General features: G+C 36.3%; 1 protein-coding gene across 1 annotated transcript; it reads right to left on the bottom strand.

Annotated features, from left to right (window-relative positions):
• Positions 1–411: 411 nt before the first annotated feature.
• On the bottom strand, positions 412–20,340 carry LOC139738728 (uncharacterized). The gene is made up of 4 exons (XM_071649365.1): positions 19,918–20,340; positions 8,468–8,774; positions 8,288–8,416; positions 412–2,940 (listed from the first exon to the last, which is right to left on the bottom strand). Exons 1-4 carry the CDS (start codon positions 19,948–19,950, stop codon positions 1,550–1,552), a joined length of 1,860 nt encoding a protein of 619 aa, XP_071505466.1. The 5' UTR covers positions 19,951–20,340; the 3' UTR covers positions 412–1,549.
• Positions 20,341–20,587: the final 247 nt, after the last annotated feature.

The raw sequence follows: 20,587 nt of genomic DNA, 5'->3' as shown, positions 1-20,587 counted from the left end.
CAATTTTGAAGATCTTTTGTAAGTTTGACATAAAGATGAGCACAGTAAAACAAGTAAATCTTGCCGAGGCTTATGTATAGACACTGCATGGATCACACAAAATCAGCATGATTCTACCAGCCAAAAATAAACATACATATGGCAGCCATCTCACAAACCATTCTTGATGTTGCATTAACAACCAAGTTTGTCTTTCTTTTATCCCTTTATGCACAAGGAAAAACATAAGAAGCATGATAGAACAGACATGAAACAAAATAAAGAGTTGCATTTCGATCTGGTAGAAGTTTGTCATTGGATGCTAACCAGTACACGAAAGCAAGCTTTTTGAAGCTCTAACAGGCAAAAGTCTGACCTCTTTTTTTTTTTTTTGTGTTGTGAAAGCAAGCTTCTCACACAGCAAGACCACATTCCATGCCACATTGTAGTTTCAGATTTACAGGGACATACTCGGCATCCATGCATTAACATGCAGACTGACATACTGACATACTTGTTTACAATCAGACATACCACTTCTCCAGAGTTCACTCATATATTGATTGAGAAGGGATGCGAGATGTGATTGCACCAACCTGAATATCAAATAAAAAAAGAATAAAAATAAAAATACACACATTTAGAATGATATTTTTGGTTCCTCCTTGGCAGCAAAATGGTACTTAAAAATATGCGGTAAACACGGAAATAAGCGATGTCCCATTATGGTACAAATGTATGGAGGTCTTATTTTCACTTGAGAGCATTAATAGGGCAGCCATAACACCAATCTCGTCTCTCACCTTTCTGTGGAATCTATTGATTATATTCACATACATGAGGCTTAATCCCTTAGATAAAACAAGATTATGGTCATGGAATAAACCTGTAAACTTTAAATATCATTCCTATAGCAATAAAAATACAACTTACTTTCGCCAGAAGATGAAGATCATGTCAAATGACTTGCATATCCTACAAAAGATATGAGCTGCCACTGTTAGTACAATACTGTATATGATCACCACTTCAAAACAAGTGACAAAATGAAGAGGGTTATTAAACAAATGTAAGACCAAACATTACTGCGCAGCTTAACACGGATAAATAAGTACGACTACATGAGTTACTGTTGTTTTTTATGTATACATTATATCTTCATGACAAGACGGGAAGTAAAAGAATGCTGTACAGTGTTAGTCTGTACCTGCAGACATAATGTGGTAATGGTGGAAAATAGCAAAGCATTAATTACCTTGTGCCATTATTACACATTACCTCATCTTTTCCTTCTTACAAGAAAGCAGAAGCTTTAGCAGTTAGTATGACGCTTGTGATAATTATTCCACTTCTCATGGCAAAGCAATGACAAAGGCAGTAGGCCGATACTAGCGGCTAACTGAGTAAATATTGTGGTTACTGCCATGAAATATGACAGGCTCATTCTCTGATGCATATCATGATCACATCTGTTTCAATGTACAACTTTTCTGGTATGATACAAATATATAATACCGATTGAATGTATAGAAGTCATAAAAGGAACAGGAAGAACGAATCTCCTAGGACCTCACTGATCCTCGGGCACCTCATAAGGATTTTCATCATAGTAATATTTATTAGCATTTGCCTCAGCATATTCCGATTCCTCCGGTACTGTTGACGAGGGATAGGAGCTGACCAGATAGGATGTAGCATCTGCGGGTAGAGGACTTGGTTGCGCAGAATCGAGGCTGAGGGTGTCATACGCATCTTCCAGCGCCACACCAGCAGCTCCGTTGTTACTTGGTGCAGAAGTTGATGCCTGGCCCCTGTCGAGGTGATCATAGATCATGTCACTTCCCTCCATGGGGTGCCCCTTCCCTCCACCGGACACGCCCTGCTTGGTACTGGATGGGGGAAGGCGAGGAGTGGGCACCACATCATTAACCTTCCCGCGGGCTAAATGATCATATATGTGATCACTGTCATCAGTTTCGGCATGGACTTGAAACCCATCTCCACCCGACGCCCCAATAATAGATCCTGGTGGCTGCTCGAGACAGGAATAGACACCAGGGTCATCACCGACACCACTTTTGTCTGTTGATGAGGGGGCAGCATCGTTTAGTACATTCTCACCTTTGCGTCCTGATTTATCAACATTGGTGTAGGTTGCACTCAGTGTACGTGGATTGGGCTTTGGCTTTGGTGCCACATTCTTGCTATTGGCACTTTTGTCTTTTCTTGACACCTGTGGCCACTGTTTTGGGGGTGGATCACTGGCAATATCATAGTGCATCTCAGGCTCAAAATCGGTTTTCTGCGCTCTCTGAGCTTTCGGTGAGGGTAGCTTTGATCTATCAAGAGCCTCATCAGACACCGCAGAGTAAAATTGGTCTGGAGGATTGTGCCTGGCGGAAACACCGCTGGTAATGTCATCTACGGACTGCGCCCCCCGAGAACTCAACTGAGGAAGGTTAGCAGGCTTGGGGGGATTGTTTCGGGCTCCTGCAGAATTTGTCCTACCTCGGGGTAAGGGGGCGGGTAAGACCTTTACACCTGCACTTGGTCTAGACGGCTTGGATGGAACAGGTTTTTGACTGGTCTCGCTCACTGGACTCAAGTTGGCATTGAATGTTGGGGGTGCTTGTGGAGCTGACGTTGGGGTAACCCCACCAGTCCTCCCCGTCATAGCTGAAACATACGACTGGATGGCACTAAATACCTGGTTCCCATCCTCAACGATGAACCGAATCAGACCCTCACCGGATAGGCAACGCCTGCCAACCTCCATCGAGAAGGAGTTCTTTTCCCGCCCATACCTCCTGAGGTATCTGTAGGGCCAGGAGAAAAGAATCTTTGCCGTGTTGATGTCAATCAAAGAGATTTTCATGGAGTCCAGCTGCAGCGTGTAGGTTCCGTGAAGGTTGAGGGATTCTGTGAAGGCGTTTGATCGAATGCTCACCGGAAATGTCTTATCTATGGGATGAGACATATGAAAATGATAAAAAGAGGTTAGTCTACTATATTCTTAGTGTAAATTAATACTAATAAGTTTCTATTTGTGATTAACCCATCCTTAATGGTATATCCATATCCATACAAACAGAAAAGAGTTTTTTTTTTTTAAATATTTTTTTTTGGCTATCAAGGAAAGGACACTTAGAAAATCTCTTTAAAGATATTTTCTGAATAAGGCTCTCAAGATGATAGCCAACCAAATGTCCCTACTTCCTTGATTGAATCCTACAGAAAAAAGAAATATAAGCTACACTTACACAATTATAACAACAATACAATGAGGGGCACAGTCATATTGAAGACTGTGGTTTGATGGGGGCATGCCAAATTGAACTGACATTGAATAGGCTTCATTAAAAATGGTCATCATGTACTTGAATTTTCACTAATTTATTTCATTCCTTAAAGTGATATTAAATCTCTTTGGTAAAAAATAAATCCCAATAGACAACAGTGAGAAGTCATGAATGTGAAAAAAATATAATTGGACAGCTCATGCATTGTAAAATACAAGCTATCAACACTTCTGGTCACTTTCAACTGTATGTTGCATTATAAATAAGATGACATGGAATCACAATAAATCAAAGCAACAATGGGATCTCATCAAGATTTAATGCACATGTATCTTTAACGGGAAATACCAGTCTACAATTATGTTGACCTAACTATTAAGATGGAGTAAAATTCCTCAAACAGGCGAGAAGTTATATAGAAAAACTATAAAAGGCATGGAATTGCAAAGTTTTACATGTCATTTCACATAAGAATGATGTTGGTCAAAACCACACACGTGTGTATGTAACCATGCTTCAAAAAAAAAAAAGGAAAAAAAGTGGAAACTTATCTATTTGTACACAGGAAATTAATAATATACAGTGCACTCCCTTTATAACGAAATGCTCGGGACCGGCAGTTTTCTTTCGTTATAACGAAATTTCGTTATAACCGAACAAATACAATATCATAACGAAAACAAGGAAGCCACGCATATATGATATTCTGTCTGTTGAATACTCGTCATACACTGGAAAGCTATGTGAACATTGAAACAAATAGTTATATCAATTTCAGATTATTGTATTACAATAACGCAAGTTCCCCTCGGAAACTCTATGTGACACACCAAGCGAACACACAGTGATGTGACGCTTTCGCCCATGCAGAGACGTTGTAAATGCCTTGTTCTGCTACGTATTTTCGAAAGCGATCAGCATTTCTTTATAACGGAGCACATTTCTTTTGTTTTTCTTTGTCAGTGGTGCTCGAAAAAGACTTCGTTATAACGAAAATTTCGCTATAATCGTGTTCGTTATAAGCGAATTTTGTACCATAGACTTTAATGGCGATAATTTTGGGACCAGAAGTTTTACTTCGTTATAACGAAATTTCGTTATAACCGTGTTCATTGTAACGGGAGTGCACTGTACTTGTATCTATTAATTTATTTGTAAACTTAATCAGTATTCTTTACACAGGGCAGCCCCATAAAGTGGTTTATACACTGTTATTCTTGGGGGCCCTGCAACAAAATAACAAAGTCACAACTAATTCAAAATAAATGAGTCATACACAGTAACTGGAAAATGATATTGAAATCAGGAAGTCAGCATTCTGCACAACAGTGAAAACGCATTCTGCACTTCAGTCAACCTTCTACAATTCCTCTTGTTGGATATATTATTCCTCTTAGCGTGAAGACCTGTGCATTTTTAGAGACAACATCAGCTAGTCTTTAGACACGGCTGCACACCAACCCATTTCTTTTTTTTAATTGGACGATCTGTATTATTTGCAAAAATTTCACGCCAATAAAAAGCCGTCGGCTTAAATTTGCAAAAATTTCATGCCCAAAATATATCTTGCATTACAGTACTTAATGGCAAAGGTAAGAGTGCAGTGACTCTCTGTCATTTCCTGTGAATAATTACCACGCTCATTCATTTCTCCCCTTCCTATTACATTACACTACCACTGAATAATTCTCACCTTACATTGTATCTCAAGTAGTTGTACAAGAGTACTTCTGACTGTTGGCTGTGAAGGACTTTGCCTAAAAGCTAATCAGCTTCTTATTCTAAAGTGCCACCATTAGCATACGTGGCCCATATTTTTAAACAGAAAATCCACTGCAGTTTTCTTTGATTTAATCTCTATCTTGTAACAAGATATGGGACATACAGGGGCCAAGTCCAAGATGATGTATGTGTTATGTATTGGACATTTTAGAGGATTTCATGACTTGAATAATAGTGTAAGTGATTACATTGACCATCATCACAGTGATTGATATATCTAGGAGAAGAATAATCATGTAAAAAATGGTGAAAATGACCTTGACCACAATATTTTAAAAGAGAAAATATGTGCTGTTATGTCTGGGACCAGAAAAAAAAGAGGAACATATTTTTTCAACATGAAAATCCTCTGAAAGTATCTTACAATATGAAACTACTTGTAACTTAATGTGAAAAAAGTCATAACACACTTAAGTTTATCAAAGTTTCATGTCATAAGGGGAAAAGCTGTAATTACAGGCTCTAATTAAAGAAAGATACGATACGTTAGATAAGGGACAGCTACATACAGGACATTTTGTCCTGTATTCGTTTTGTGTGTGAAGAACCCTATTTATGGTTATTTGGTCTAATTCCCAAAGTAAAATCAGTTGCAATTACTCAGATATAGGCCTGTATACTTATAAGGCAGATTGTCATGAGAACAAAATTCCAAGAATTTTACTAACACAATCATTAGTTCATCATAATTTACATTTTAATATCCAATCCAAGTATGTATGCTCATTATCATGGATACAACTATACAACACAGAATAATCAGTGTTGACATAATGTGTCAAAAAAAAGACAATTTGCCAATCAGTTGCAAAGAAAAACAACTCGATGCTTGCAAGAAATATGAATTTGAATGAATATGCAGTACCCGCTGCACGAAAGCTTAGTAGTCTAGTGGATACATTTGAACCTTTCCACTGCTAAGGAGGTCCATTGGTTTGAGTCCAACTTGAGTATTAAGTATAATGTGCATGATTGTTACGGATATCACTAGAACACTTAGGGCAAGCTATTTGATCACACAAGACTGAAAATTCAAAATGGGTCAATCTACATAAACTTGGTATCATTTTAAAGATATGAGGTTAAAATACATTAATTTCAAAAAGAAAAAGTAAAAATCCTTGCACATAACCAGCATTTAGAGTAACACGTGGGACACTAAAAAATTCTGCATTTTGAAATATATCTTTTAATTTTTACAAGTTTTTATGAAAATAAGTATGGTGACCTTAAGTCTAAATAACAAGTTATCATGACTGTGATTTTCAGTTTCTCAACGGATTAAATATGCAAATGAGGGATGGGCCAAAATCAGCATGTCCCACGTGTTACTTTTTTAGGTCACTATTTCTCATTTGCATAAAAGTTAATGATTTACTTGACTTGAAACTTTCAAAAGACCAAATTCACAATGGACCTAAAAATCATATCTAAGAGATAAAAAGTCAGAAATCTCATACTTGCAATTTTTAATTAAATTTAGTAACGTGTGGGACGATTTGTGTACAAGTCAGCGGAAGTGTACTAAATCTCAGTCTTCTATGGGAAATGTGTACATTATTGAGGGATTTTTTGTAATTTTCTGAATTCTGACTTGAAATTTGGTGAAAAGTTCCACTTTGGATAAATAATTCACAAAATATCATTACATGCTATTTCCAAGGTCACATTCAAAGTCAAATGTCAAAAAAAGGATAACACAGGTATTTCATATTTCTTATTTTATCTATTGTTCTGGTGGGTCTAAATCATTGAAATTTGCAAGAATTTATTAGATATCTAAGTATCTATTTAGATAATTGGTACCACATATTAAAGTTTCTTGGAGTAAATGTGCAATTCACATCACAATATTCATAGTGACAAAAATGTCCCACACGTTACTTGTCCCACGCGTTACTATACCTATCTTTCTATAATTGACCTTGAGAGAAAACAGTTTCACGATTTTTTCTGAAATATTTTGTATCAGGTACAGTTATTGTTGTAGAACAAGATGTTTGTAATGATTTTATATTAAACCAAGTATTTTCACAATAATTGAAATAAAAAGTAAAAGAAGAAAAAAAGGACAATCTTTCTGGTCCCACGCGTTACTGGAGAATAAATTTGCATAAAAACGAAATACTGAACACGTGATTCTTATTATTTCTATAGTTTTGAACGAAGATACCTACTAGCTATCAAAAGCAGCCTAACATATGAAGTTTAGGGCTAAATCTTCTTGTGATGTCCCACGCGTTACTGGTGCAAAATAGCTTGGACTTGCCCCTTAATAATTTGTGTTTATTTTACTGTACATGGATGAAGGGCAGATAGTCAATCAGTTGCAATAAAAAAAATTTGACACAAGAATCATTAATTTGATTAGTAACATCTACATTATCATCACAATGTGTTGCAGCTATTTCAGCTAGAGCTCGGCAATATCTGGTGAACAGTACGCAAAGACAGTGGAATTAAAAGTGTCTATGACCCCATTTACAGTGAGTGAAAAGGCTGGGCTCGGCTGCGGCGGAGCCTGGCCTTCATTTCACTGCAAAGGCACAAAAGGCCAAATGCAGTACCAAAATCGGCCGCACATTTGGCCAGGCTCTGGAGGTAGGCCCAGCCGCGGCCGAACCTGGCCTTTTCTCACTGTAAATGCAAACTGGGCCAAATGTGGTACCAAATTTAGTCTGGCTTCCAGACCCTCTGCCCCTATTATTTCGCTATTCAGGATATTAATGCCCTCAACGTCAAAAACTAGTATAGTTTAAGGCGGTTTTGTCCTGCAGAGGTCTTTGCCTTTGTTGCCGTGGAGTCCAGCTGGCAAAGGGTCTGGAAACCAGACTATACCACATTGCAACCGCCGACCTCCCAATAATAGTGTTTGTTTACAAGCAGAACGCCACTACGACAAAATAATTAAAAGGTTTAAATTAAAAGTCCGGGACGAGCCCGGCACTGTAAACGGACAAAATTGCGGGGCCGAGTACCGCAATTGAGGCTGGGCTCGGCCCAGCACTGCACTGTAAACAGGATCTAAGTGAGTCTTTTTTTTTTTCATAAAAGATAATGTAACCTGAATATATTTAGACAGAAGAATGTGGAGACAGACGGATAACCTGAAAGTAACGCCTTCAGAAACTGTTCAGGGCTGAGGCATTGAAAGAGTATGAAGTGATATTATCTTTTTTAAGATATCAAAACTGAAAAGAAAAAACATCATCTGATATCATACTCACTATCATACGAATCATACAGAAGGTTGTCCTGCAATTCATTCTCTCCATCCATAGATGGATGTCCAAAATTCTCAAAGCTTGGCGGACCTCCTCCTCCTCCTCCACCTCCTCCTCCCCCTCCTCCTCCTCCTCCACCACTTCCACTGACACAAACTCCTCCTCCCCCTCCGCATCCGGCACCAGAGTCTCCAAACAAGTGGTCCTTCCTCAGTCCGGCAGCGTCATGGAGCCTGATCAGCCACTTGTTCAAATCCTCTGACGTCTCCGCGGCAAGGAAGTGCTGCTTCTCCTCGACGCACACGATTTCAAAGGCGTGGTCGCGGTTCTTGTACTGGGCCTGCATGGCCTCGATGCGGCAGGTGTTGCTGACCTTGATGCACTGGGCCTTCTTGTCTTTATCAATCAGGGTGAGGGTGGCAGGTTGGAACTGAGTGGCCATGGACAGGGAGGCACTGTTCTTCACCCATTTCTTCATGCCCATGGCTTGCTGCATTTGATCATAAAGCACACATAACAATACAAAATGTAACTTGTGATAACAGACTTCATGGACATAATGGATGGATAATTAATTGGTTTGTCATCAACCCACCTGCTCTGCATGCAGTTAGGACAATTCCAAGGTGCCACATACAGTAAACACTTGTCTGATTGCGAGGGGCAAGTGAAAATCTTTGGGCAAGTATTTTGGAATGAGGAAAAAAATGCTTGCCCGAATTGGGCAAGCAAAACAGTTTTGAAGCCACCTTTTTTTTTTCACTTTTCCCCCTTCATAACCATGAAATGAAGTTAACCAAACAGAAGCTCAAAGATAACGACTGTTTAGTGATGCAACACACTTTAATTTCATTTCAGCAACTTTCCAACACTTAATGTGAAGCCCCGATGCAATGCAACACCAACACTCAAGGAAATAAAGTTTGTTATTCCAATCTGTTTACGCTTGTGAACCAATGTGAGCTGTTTGTCCGATTGATTTCAAGTGTTTTGTCAAGCCCTTGACTTACAAGTGATTTTTTATATCATTTTCTAATATTTTTGGACTTTCTTTCGGGGTAGTAAAATTCATGTTGTGGCAAGCAGAAGTGTTCTGCATCAGTTTGAAAATCTGCTCACCTGACTAGGCAGGTGGTAAAAAAAAAAAGTTAGGTAGCACCCTGCAATAAACTCATCCCTTTTTAAAGAGTCCACAAAAGAAGACATGCTCGCATAGTGTCTCAACATGACTTTGAAGTTCAGCATCATGTATGGTTTTTCTAATGATGACACTTAAGAACGAACACTGAACTCTGTGGCTAGGATGGTTACTCGCGCTGGACTTTATAAGCAAATAAAATTCAGTCTTGCAGCAATTAGACTGGTTTGTGATTGAGCAGCCAATCTACACCAAGACTTTAACCCTCTGGTGTTCATGTGCTCACAAGAAGTACATCCTGCTTGTTTATAACAGCTACTAACAAAATATTGTATAGCAAGAAACCTTCATTCTTGGTCAATTCTTTCGTTTTCTTGTTTTTTTTAGCCACCCCCACATTATCAAAATCTTTTTACGGTGCAAGATCTTTCCAGCTGCATAGTTATGGAATACATTGCAAATCACTGAAGAATCTCAAACAGGTTGACAGGCACTGTATCATGATTCTTAAAAATCTTTTGAAAATGTATTTCCTTAATCAATGGATTAGACTTAAAAATGATGTTTTGCCACTTTCAATCTCACTTTGTCTCTTCTTGCCCCTTATGTCTATTTTTCCTTTCTTTCTGTATCTGCACTCTTTTCAATCAGCATAGAAACTTAAAGGCATAATTTACCATTTGCAGAGTAAACGAAAACCCAGCATTAGCGCTTCAAAATAGTTCTAAAATGTGAGTTAGGGATAGAAACAACCAGTGTAAAAATTTGAACCAGTATTTTAATCGATGTGAAGTATTGTTAAATGTACAAAATATGAAAAATAGTTATAATAAAAATGTTTCCAGACTAGTCCGTCTACAGTTATGGTTTATTGAGGAAAATACAGATATTTCCTTATAATTCAGGCTTTATCGCAAAAATGTTATATGATAGAATGTTTTGTGGCACAACAGACCTACAACTTTGTACACATATATGGTCTTGTTTCAGATCAATGGTGTAACTGATTGACAAAATGGCTAAAATTTAGAAATGCTTTTCATGCTTTGAAATGTTGCTGGACATTTCACTTAGGGTTGGTATTTAATGGGAAAAAATGTTTCAGAGCTCCCATATCAATGAAAAGGAAATTACGGGGAGGCAAACTGAAGCATGGGGCTAATTTTATGAAAAATTCATTTTTCCATTTTTTGACATAGAAGCATAAAAATATTCAACTTCTCTTTCCATCATTATCAATATTTCATGCTTCCAATATACACTCCAAATTTTAGGCAATATTTTTTGATAAGGAGATGTAATTTTTTCATATTTGAGGAGGAAAACTCAAAATATGTCATTTTTTACAAAATGACCATTTCTTTTTTGAATTTCTTTATTAAAAATGAGAGAAAATGAATCACTGATGGTGTATACAAAACATAATTAGGAAGTAACACAATGATATAGGTATCACCAGATTTCGGTCATTTTAACTTGTGGTGATATTTTTCTGACTCAGGTGTTTCGGACGTGACTGTTAACAAAAGGCTATTGTTTCGGACGTGACACAGTAGTTAACATACAATTTAACTCATTTTAAGGTGAATAACAAAATCAATTTCATTAGAATTCAAATCTTAATGGTGGCCAAACCACAGTTTATGCATAATTACTCTGTTAAAATGCATTCAACATATTAATAGTATACATGCAGGACATTCGTTTCGGACGTGACACACAATGTTTACACAAATTTGTGTATCTAATGTTTGATACAAAGCCTTTCACGAAGCCTTAACTATTGTCCTGGCAAAGAAACGCACTGTATCCCTTAAGCTTGCCTGCCACATTAAAGTGGTGAGGAAAAGCAAATTTATTACCAAATGTCCTATTAACTTCTTGGAAAAAGCTGTAATAGCCAATTTATGCAAAGTATTTAGTTATCAAGAAGCCTGCCATTACACAAGTTGGATACAGGCAATATTGAGACACAGAAAGATTTAGTGATTCATGTCACCTACACACATTTGAAAAAGGTTAGTTTTACAAGTCAGGAATAATGATTGAAGACCACTATAAAGCTTTATAGATCAGTAAAATCCATAATGTTGTTTCGGACTTGACTCTTAAAAGTTTACATGACACAGAGTGAAATAAAGAGCTTGTAGATTCATGTGCATTCTATGCTGCCAAAAACTCAATCAACCCAGATTGTTTAGTACAAGTTTTCAAGAGTCATGAAGAATACAGGATGTTCAGGTGGTTTTACTATGTCCTAGTGAGTGACCTGTGCTTTGTACATAACAACCAAGTCATGGCATCACTAGGATTTGTAATCTCCTATTTATGATTTCTTACACAAATACAAGGTGTATTCAAGAATCAGTGCATATAATGATATATGCATTTGATAAATTGCAACAACATTCTCCTGGTGAATTCAAACACATCCTTCGATTGAAGTAGAGCTCACTTGTCTGCTGAAATTGGTTACTAGCTAGATAGATTACTACAGTAGTTACCTTTATAGAACATCTGTCCAGTTAACTCCTGCACATGCAAACATGCTCAATTAACCTGTGAATTTATGCATATTCAAAGTGAGGAATGCTGTTATTTGTATTTTTGATACCTGTGACAAAGATCAAATCATGGCCTCGAAATTGTGTAGAACTGTGCTGGAATCAATTGGTCCTGCACTGTACCATCAGAAACAAGTAAAAAAAAATGTTATTTGTAATAAAATGCTAAATATCCTGACTACCATGGTATTTGTGACTGTAGGAACACAAGTTAGATAACATTATGCATACACATATATATATGCCATCAAGATTAGATATATTCAAAGGGTACTTTAGCAGGCAAGATCATCCCCTTATACCACTTTTAGTTGCCAGTTTGTTTGTTTGTTTTTTGTATGTGTCTATGTAATCATTAATTCAAGTCTCATTTTATATTTTCATTTACTTAAATTTATCTATTTACAAGTGCATTGCTTGTTCAAATATATTGCACTACCCTGTCTGTCTATGATACAATGTCCTTTACTGTATGTGTTGGGACATCTTATGTACATGTATCTAGCTCACTTGGGGATGTACCCACAAGTACAGTTCTTACAATGTGTATAAAACACATGTCCTTTAAAAATTCATTTTTATCGGCTATTCTAACGCTAAATCTGCTTCGGGTTGGGAGTGGATGGTATATGATGTGATTTCAAGTTTACATCTCTTCAATTCAATTTGGAGTTTGATTGTTCTCCATATATTATATGTCCATATGCACAACCTGTAAAACTTGACTTGTCATATTTTGGTAGAGCAGACTGAGATGCACAAAAGAATGACCCTTGTAGAATTTAGAAGGGGAGTTGTAACAGTATCTTACTGCTCATAGCCTTCTCCCAGTTATTCGTATTTACACTCTAGTTTCATACATCTTTAATAATATCCCAGTTCAACTGCGCAGTGCACTAAGGTGGAACTTCATGGGGAGGGGGGGGGGGGGGGGGATAGTTGACTACTTAGGGTAACTTGTCTAGATAGTTACATTTCCAGATCAAGTGATAATTCCTAACAAAAATGTTTATTAATGGGGTGCAGTTTATCTGAAATCAGGATTGACCCTACTCATACACTGTACAAGTAGGGAGAGAAATCTGACATTTTGATTTTCACAGTATTCTCAGTACTACAGTTTGTGTGTTTACAGGAGTTGATGTAACGAAATATCAATGAATTATTAATGAAACTGATTCAATATTCACAGCACTTTAGCATGACACTAATTTAATAACATACATGTACTGCTGCAGCACGCTTTATGAGTCGCTGTGCAATGCATTGTACAGAAATATAACGTGTGAATGTCCAATGAGAGCATTATGCAATATCCATGTCCATACAATTGTACATGAATCAAATAATCTTGACAAATAAAGGTGACAAAGAAAGAAAAATAAGTAATGGTAAGTTAATTTTTTTCCAAATAGTTTGTCTTGCATTGGTATTTCAATGAAACTAACTTAAAACACAAATGGATGTGAGCAAAATTGTATAGAATTCAAGTAAAAAGTAATGTTAACACTTAATGTGTCACGTCCGAAACAGTGTTTACTATAATGCAAACATCTGTTGCTTTTCAAACTACCAAGAATTTAAATAAACTGCAGAGAGACTATGTAAGAGATATCAAATATGAGTTACATACTGAAGATATTACACATATTTTGAAACCCTACTCCCCATTTTCCCTCTGTGGATGAGGAAATGAAAGACACTCAGTTATCCCAATCCTAGGTTAAAATTAGGCATACTTGTGTCTCTGGGCAAGTAGGTGCCATTAAATAATGTTAGTTGTAGTTCATTCTACATCTTGTACCCTGTAAATGATAATGATACAAGAAGAATGAGTGAACAAATGTATATTGCTGTGTCTGGTCCATTTGTCTAAATAGGTTGTTCACACGTCACATCCGAAACACCCTTTGTTTACATTTATTACTCCAAAATGTACAAATGAACCTGAGCTGACATAATTCATGCATACATTTAACCAGTGTGTTGTTATGAAAGTCAGACAAGCAACTATTTACCTGGTAAGTCTGTTAGTGGAGAACCTGACTTGAAAGTTATCATGTGTATGTTCGGATGTGACATGGTGTTTCGGACGTGACATGTGTTAACGGAAAACGTAAAATTCCCAGAAAATTTTTATTAAAAAACGAATACTTTTCTAATATTCACAGACTCTTATGAGAGTAGCAGTGGTGATTTAGAAATGGTGAAAACTGTTTAGTTATATTTTTTTGTATTGATTATCTCAATTTGAAATTTGTTTCGGACGTGACAAAAAGTTAACGGAAAATTGTTAACAAAAATGTATTTTTGAATGTTTTCTATTCAAGCATGGGTGATGCCTTCATACTGCTACACATGTAAATCTACACATCATTGGCCATGCCTTAAATAATGATTTGATGCTCTCTTTTTTAATTTACTTATTCCAAGCACTAATTCTACTAGACCCTAATTTGTTAACGGAAAATGTCACGTCCGAAACACCCCTTTAAAGGTAGTGTCACATACACATATGAGATGTTGTAGTGTTCCAATGGTGATAGGTATTTAGTATGACTCCTCTTCTTCTACAACAGCAATAATAAGATTTTAATTTTGGAAAGCTTCATAACATAATATTGATTACCCTAAAACCTTGTAAAATTTGTCCCTGAAGAATGGCACTTTTTGGACCACGTATGCCTCCCTGGCAAGGAGATGAATTGACCACATAAGTTTGTTATGCTACGGGAGGTAGCACTTTTAGTGCCCTTTCAAAACACCAAAGGAAAAGGGAACACGACTTTGTACTTATTTTTTAGAGTTCATAAAGTAGTCATTTTCAAAGTTACACCATTGATCTGAAACAAGACCATATGCATTTAATGTCATATCTTGAAAAAAATTTTAAATCACAGTTCCCAAAAGTAAACTGGACCTTTAAGCTTTGAACATTATGTATGCGCAATCTATAGTTTGTGTTATCATTTTTGATATTATTGTCATTATCATGTCCTATAATTGGGAGCTGATAGGCCCTGTGGAAAGTGTGGAGATTCAGAATCTCATACCCCCAAAAATTAATAAACTTCAAAAGAAAGGGAAAAATATTTCCTGCAAAACGATACAAAAATGACAAAAATCGGATGATAAGGAAGAGATAATGACATTTTGAATTTTCACATTTTTTTTTCAGAAAACATTTCTTGACCAGTCCTTATGAATATTCAAATGAGCAGATTTATGTCACACCCTCACAATTTTTCATACATATGAAATCTGGAAGAAAAAAAATTTAGCTAATCAAATACAAATACGCTGCAAAAGCATGTTCTCATACCAAGATACATCAGAGTTAACATTCGCTCTTTTTTATTTTGGGTGGTTTTAAGGCAAGTTTTATACTGACAGAGCTGAAATATGAGAGTTTTGTCATTTGTGTACATGAAATAAATAAGAAATTTTGAGAGCATGACATTGTCAACTTGCTCATTGAATATTCATCAGGACTGGTCAAGAAATGTTTGCCGAAAAAATGTGAAATTTCTAAATGTCACATCTTCCTTATTTCTTTCTGATTTTTGTCATTTTTGTATCGGGAATATTTTTCTCTTTCTTTTGAAGTTTATTTACTTTTTGGGTGGATTTCTTCTCTAAGTATACATGAAGCTAGACAAAATGGTTGACTGGGTGGTCATGCTTACCTGTCCATGAAGTTTATGAGCAGAGTATGATATTAAGGATATAAAAACATTACGATCTCGTGTAAAGTACCATGTGTCTGGTACACAAACAAGTACACAGCCCGATTTTACTGATAATTACCCATTCTCTATAACATAACTGATTAGCTATGATCCAAAACAAACATGACTTTGTCCTGTGAGCTTTGTGCTATTCACAAATTCTACAGAGCAGAAACTTGCACCTGACTCACCCGAACAATTATGTTAAAGGGTATGGCTAGTAACTGATCAGTGGGAATGCTGGAGGATGATTGTTCCAATCCTTGTGGGATTCATTTAAGAATACATTATATTGTTGTGTGAAAATTATTTGCTTCAGAATGGTCTCATATTCAAGTAATGTGCAGTTTAATGTTTCCAGGTTAGCGTGCTTGGTCACTGACGGGGCAATAATCTGCACATTACTTGAATATGAGACCGTTCTCAAGCAAATAATTTTCACACAACAATAGATACATAATGTACTCTTAAATGAATCCCACAAGGATTGGAACAATCATCCCCGTAGCATTCCCACTGATTCCCACTGATCGGTTACTAGCTATCCCCTTTAAATTTTGAAAAGTACCATATTGACAAGCAGGTCTACATGAATATTTCATATCTTCTCACAGAGTTTGGCCAGGTACTGAAAACACTGACAGAGTTTAAAAGATTTTTGCATCTTGCCTCTCTCTCAGGACTGCAAGTATCGGACATTTAACTTTGTAAGGACTCTTGTGTTCTATTCAACCTTGTTTTAAAGGGATGGTTGGTTTTGGTTTAGATGTAGGGATGCAGGTTTCCAACTTTTTTGTGTGTACATGCATGCTTTTGTAAGATAATGAGAAACCTCTCATGAAATATGAAAGAACATGCAATTGATAGGAATTCACAGTTTACAGATATTTGATGAAAATTGGTCTTGAAATGGATTCAGATGAGATATTCAAAAAAAAAACAAACCCAAACCATCCTAATAAAATGCGACACGCCACAACTTTTATTAGGATCTCTTTGTTTTATCTTATTTTTGGATATATCCAAGTCATTTCAAAACCGATTTTCATCAAATAAAATTTCATTTCCCCTTAGAATTGCATGCCCTTTATCATTTCAACATAATTAGCTGTACCCGTTATGGTGATAGGGCTTTTTCTGTTATTCCTCCATCTCTTTGGAACAAACTCACTATTTATATCCGAAATGCTGAAAATGTTGATGAGTTTAAATCAATGCTGAATACTATTTACTCAGTCATAATCTATGTTGCTGCTGTTATATTATATGTACATAATGATGTATTTTGATTTAATATTTTTTCTGTATTAATGCACTAAGAAACATCTGCATTTAGCGCTATATAAGTGTTATTTATTATCATTATCATCATTATTAAAAATTATTATTATTATCATTATTATTATTATCATTACTAATATTATTTCATAGAGTGGTTTCTAAATATCTCGCACAACATTCAAAGCTAAATCCTACTACTATACAGTCCCTTTGACATAGGCCTACAGATTTTCTGAGTTCTTCCGATGAGTAACAATGCACACAGTTGGTAAAATTATACAAAAGGTGTTAAGAAAAAACACCATTCCTTTACGTTAGTCAAATATGCGCCCATTTGTATACATTATTCTTTTACATTATACGTGCAAGTACTCTTGCAAAATTATTCTGATGATCAGATTTTTTTTCTTTTAAAGGGGAAATCCAGTCCAAATATAAGTTAAAGAGTAAAAAAAAAAGAGTAAAATCTTACAATTTCAATGGTAAAAATTTGACTGAAATCGGATGAAAAAATAGGGAAGTTATGACATTTTGAAGTTTTGCTACTTTTTGCAAAACAGTTCTTGTATACACTGGATATGAATATGCAAATGAGTGAGCTAACATGTCATACCCTCACAATTGTCCATTGATTGTACGTTAAAAAAAAAAAATGAGGAAAATTCAATATTTCTGTCATCAAAGTCTGAAGCATGATGTTATTTCTGGTTGAATAACTTGAGAATAGTGATCAGTTAGATATATCAGGATATGAGCCCGGGCATAATTGCGTTTGAATGAAAAAGTGAAAATTTCAAAATTTTATGTACTTAACTATATATATGGTAAGGTAAGTTGTGAGGGGATGACATGCTCACTTTGCCATTTGCATATTCATATTGACTGTTCAAGAACTGTTTCCCCCAAAAATAGAGAAACTTCAAAATGTCACAACTTCCATATTTTTCATCCGATTTCGATCAAAATTATACCGTTGAACTCGTAATATTTTACTATTGTACTTCTGATCAGACTAACTTACCAATGGAATGGATTTCCCCGTTAAATATATGGATGCAAACTACTGTACACCCTGCAGCTGTAAAATACAATATCTGTGGCACTATTACTGGGAATTCTCACCATTTCATTGGGAGCAATCACAAAGATATTATTTAGATGTATAATGAAGGCATTTATATAGAAACAATAAATCTGACAACATAACTATTACTTCTCCTGGAGTAAATTAATTTTTTGCGATTATTGAAATTTTACTGGCACTTTTCAACTTTTACAATTACTACCTTTAGTCTCCAAACTTAGAGGAAAGATTTATAATCATATTAAAAATAAAATGAGAGATGGCTTGCCAGGAATACTGAAATATGTAGTAAATTCTACTTTTCAGATGCAGTGGCCATTTTGACAAGCTAACTTAGCCACAAAAAAAAGAGAAGGAAAATAGTCATTTGAAACAGATGGTGTTTTCACATGCAGTGATCATGTAAGGCCAGTACATCAACACCCACCCCCCCCCCCCCCCCCCCCGGAAAAAAAAAGAAACACATAATAACAAACAATGGTAGATGATACAGAATCACAAGACAAGATCATCAAAAATGTACAAAAGGAAAAAAATAGATTCAACCATTCACATTTTTCACACACAAAAAAATTTAAATGTACTTGACAAACAGAAATGCGCTCTACAATATACTTTTGGATTAAAAATCATAATACTGGAAAGTCAAACTTACATGCGATGTACAAAATTGTACAGACACTTCACGGGCATGCTAATAAACCTAGATGTACAGCACATCCAGTGAGGCTCACTTGAGATAGCAAAATGAAGCCACATATAAATTTAAAAGAAATATTATGTAGGCCTTTTCACTGTTTTTTCATCATTTTGTAATGCTTTTGTGCATAGTATCATTTATTAAACTATCAAGATCTGGTAATATTTTGGGACTTTTAACCCGTTGAGGACAGTTTGATTTTGCTACAACAAGCATTTCCCATAGACAGCTGCCCGAGTATACTCGGGACTCGTCCTCAATGGGTTAACAAGTCAACACTCATCACATACAATATATTTGGTCATATACATTATATATCTGCTATGAGTAGGCCTACAAAATTCTTGATTTGACTTAATTATCATCAAAGCAGCCCTCTCTATAATCTTGATAAGTTTTTACGCATACATTTTACTTGCACATGTACACAAAAATTGTGTCAAGGCTGTACATTTCATATAGTATGTATACTATTATGCAGCAACAGGTGTCAAACATGTACCTGAATATAATTGTTCAACACCTGCCTGGAACACCTGTTGCACGTTACTATCCGAAAGCCACATGATATAAAATTTTACACATAAACAGTGAAGTTTTGTTACTTTGCACCAGTTTACTTGAACAAGAGACAAATTACTAACCTTTTTTAAGCCAGGTGATAACATGAACACAAACTTACACAGCTGTTTTCCCTCAGTTTCCCTAACAGTAAATAATTTAATTCATTTGATGACATGGCCAGTATTATCATTTACTTGACAACAATACATTATCAGTGTGCAGTAATTAATCTCACAGACACGCAAATCATACAGAGACCGGTTTATGACATGAACTGACAGCTGTTTTTTTCTTCTGTGTTTTTTTTTTCTCCCAAATTCTGAAAAATAAAGTCAAAGTTTAGAAGATCAAAAGTGATCGCAGCCTACCTGCAGTCACACGCTACCTGGCTAGCTGGTTGGCAACATGGCCAACCCGGAAACGATTACCGATGTGCGTGTGTCTCTGTGTAAGGGCAGACACCACTTGACGAAACAGTGCCCGAAAAGTGGAAGCATTTGGTGAACAGAAAGAAGTTTTCTTTATAAACAAAACAAAAACAAACTACGACAAATCAGAACCTGCAGTAGCTTACCTTCTGATGTCTCCAAAGCGTCCCGCTGTGCATGATTTTTGTGAAGCCTAGCCCAGCTAGGCTTACTTTAAGTTCATAAACGTGCTATATCCAACTAGAACGAGGAAGAGGAAACTCCGATAATCACACTCCTACCACACTGCATGCACGCGTGATCGCATATGGTGTTCCCACCGTCGGCAACGGCGCGAGACATCGACAGTCACTGCACGGTGTTAAAATCCAGCTTGCAGCCACTTTGTACAGTTACCAAACAAACCGCAGCGACCCATCACCGCCGATTTGCTCTGTGTGTGTATGTCCTCGCTTATCTCAGGTGGGGTGGGGCCTGACAGTATAAATGGAGAAGTTCCGCAAAATCAGTTATGGTGCGTTTTTGACATGAAAACTAAAACACGTATCGTATCGTATGACTGATCAAAAGTTTCACACCGCGCATATGCTAGCTCGTACGTGATGTTTTTCATTGGAAAGAACACATATCGCAGAACATAGTGTCACCAAACATCACTAGTTTCGAAAGTTTTCTCTCTTTTTTTTGATTCTTTAGGCAGAGGACCCTATAACACTTTCTGGTATCATTATTGAATATTCGTTATGACAAATCTAACTGGCCCGAAATATAGGTTGTCTTCATTTGATGTTACTGTTTGCTATAGATACTTTTACT

Source organism: Diadema antillarum, unplaced genomic scaffold (genome assembly GCF_040938485.1).
Source record: "Diadema antillarum isolate AM-2024a unplaced genomic scaffold, OU_Dant_1.0 seq00000766_RagTag, whole genome shotgun sequence".
NCBI classification, from domain to species: domain Eukaryota; kingdom Metazoa; phylum Echinodermata; class Echinoidea; order Diadematoida; family Diadematidae; genus Diadema; species Diadema antillarum.
The sequence above is the reverse complement of the archived record's forward strand: the minus strand, read 5'-3'. Positions and strand labels throughout refer to the sequence as shown.

What these genes read in the sequence shown, in the direction of transcription:
- LOC139738728 (XM_071649365.1), bottom strand. Translation starts at nt 19,950, where the DNA reads ATGCACAGCGGGACGCTTTGGAGACATCAGAAG. An exon ending in CGCTTTGGAGACATCAGAAG is followed by an intron (nt 8,775 to 19,917) that starts GTAAGCTACTGC and finishes GATCAAATGCAG; the next exon opens with CAAGCCATGGGCATGAAGAA. An exon ending in TCTGTATGATTCGTATGATA is followed by an intron (nt 2,941 to 8,287) that starts GTGAGTATGATA and finishes CTCATCCCATAG; the next exon opens with ATAAGACATTTCCGGTGAGC.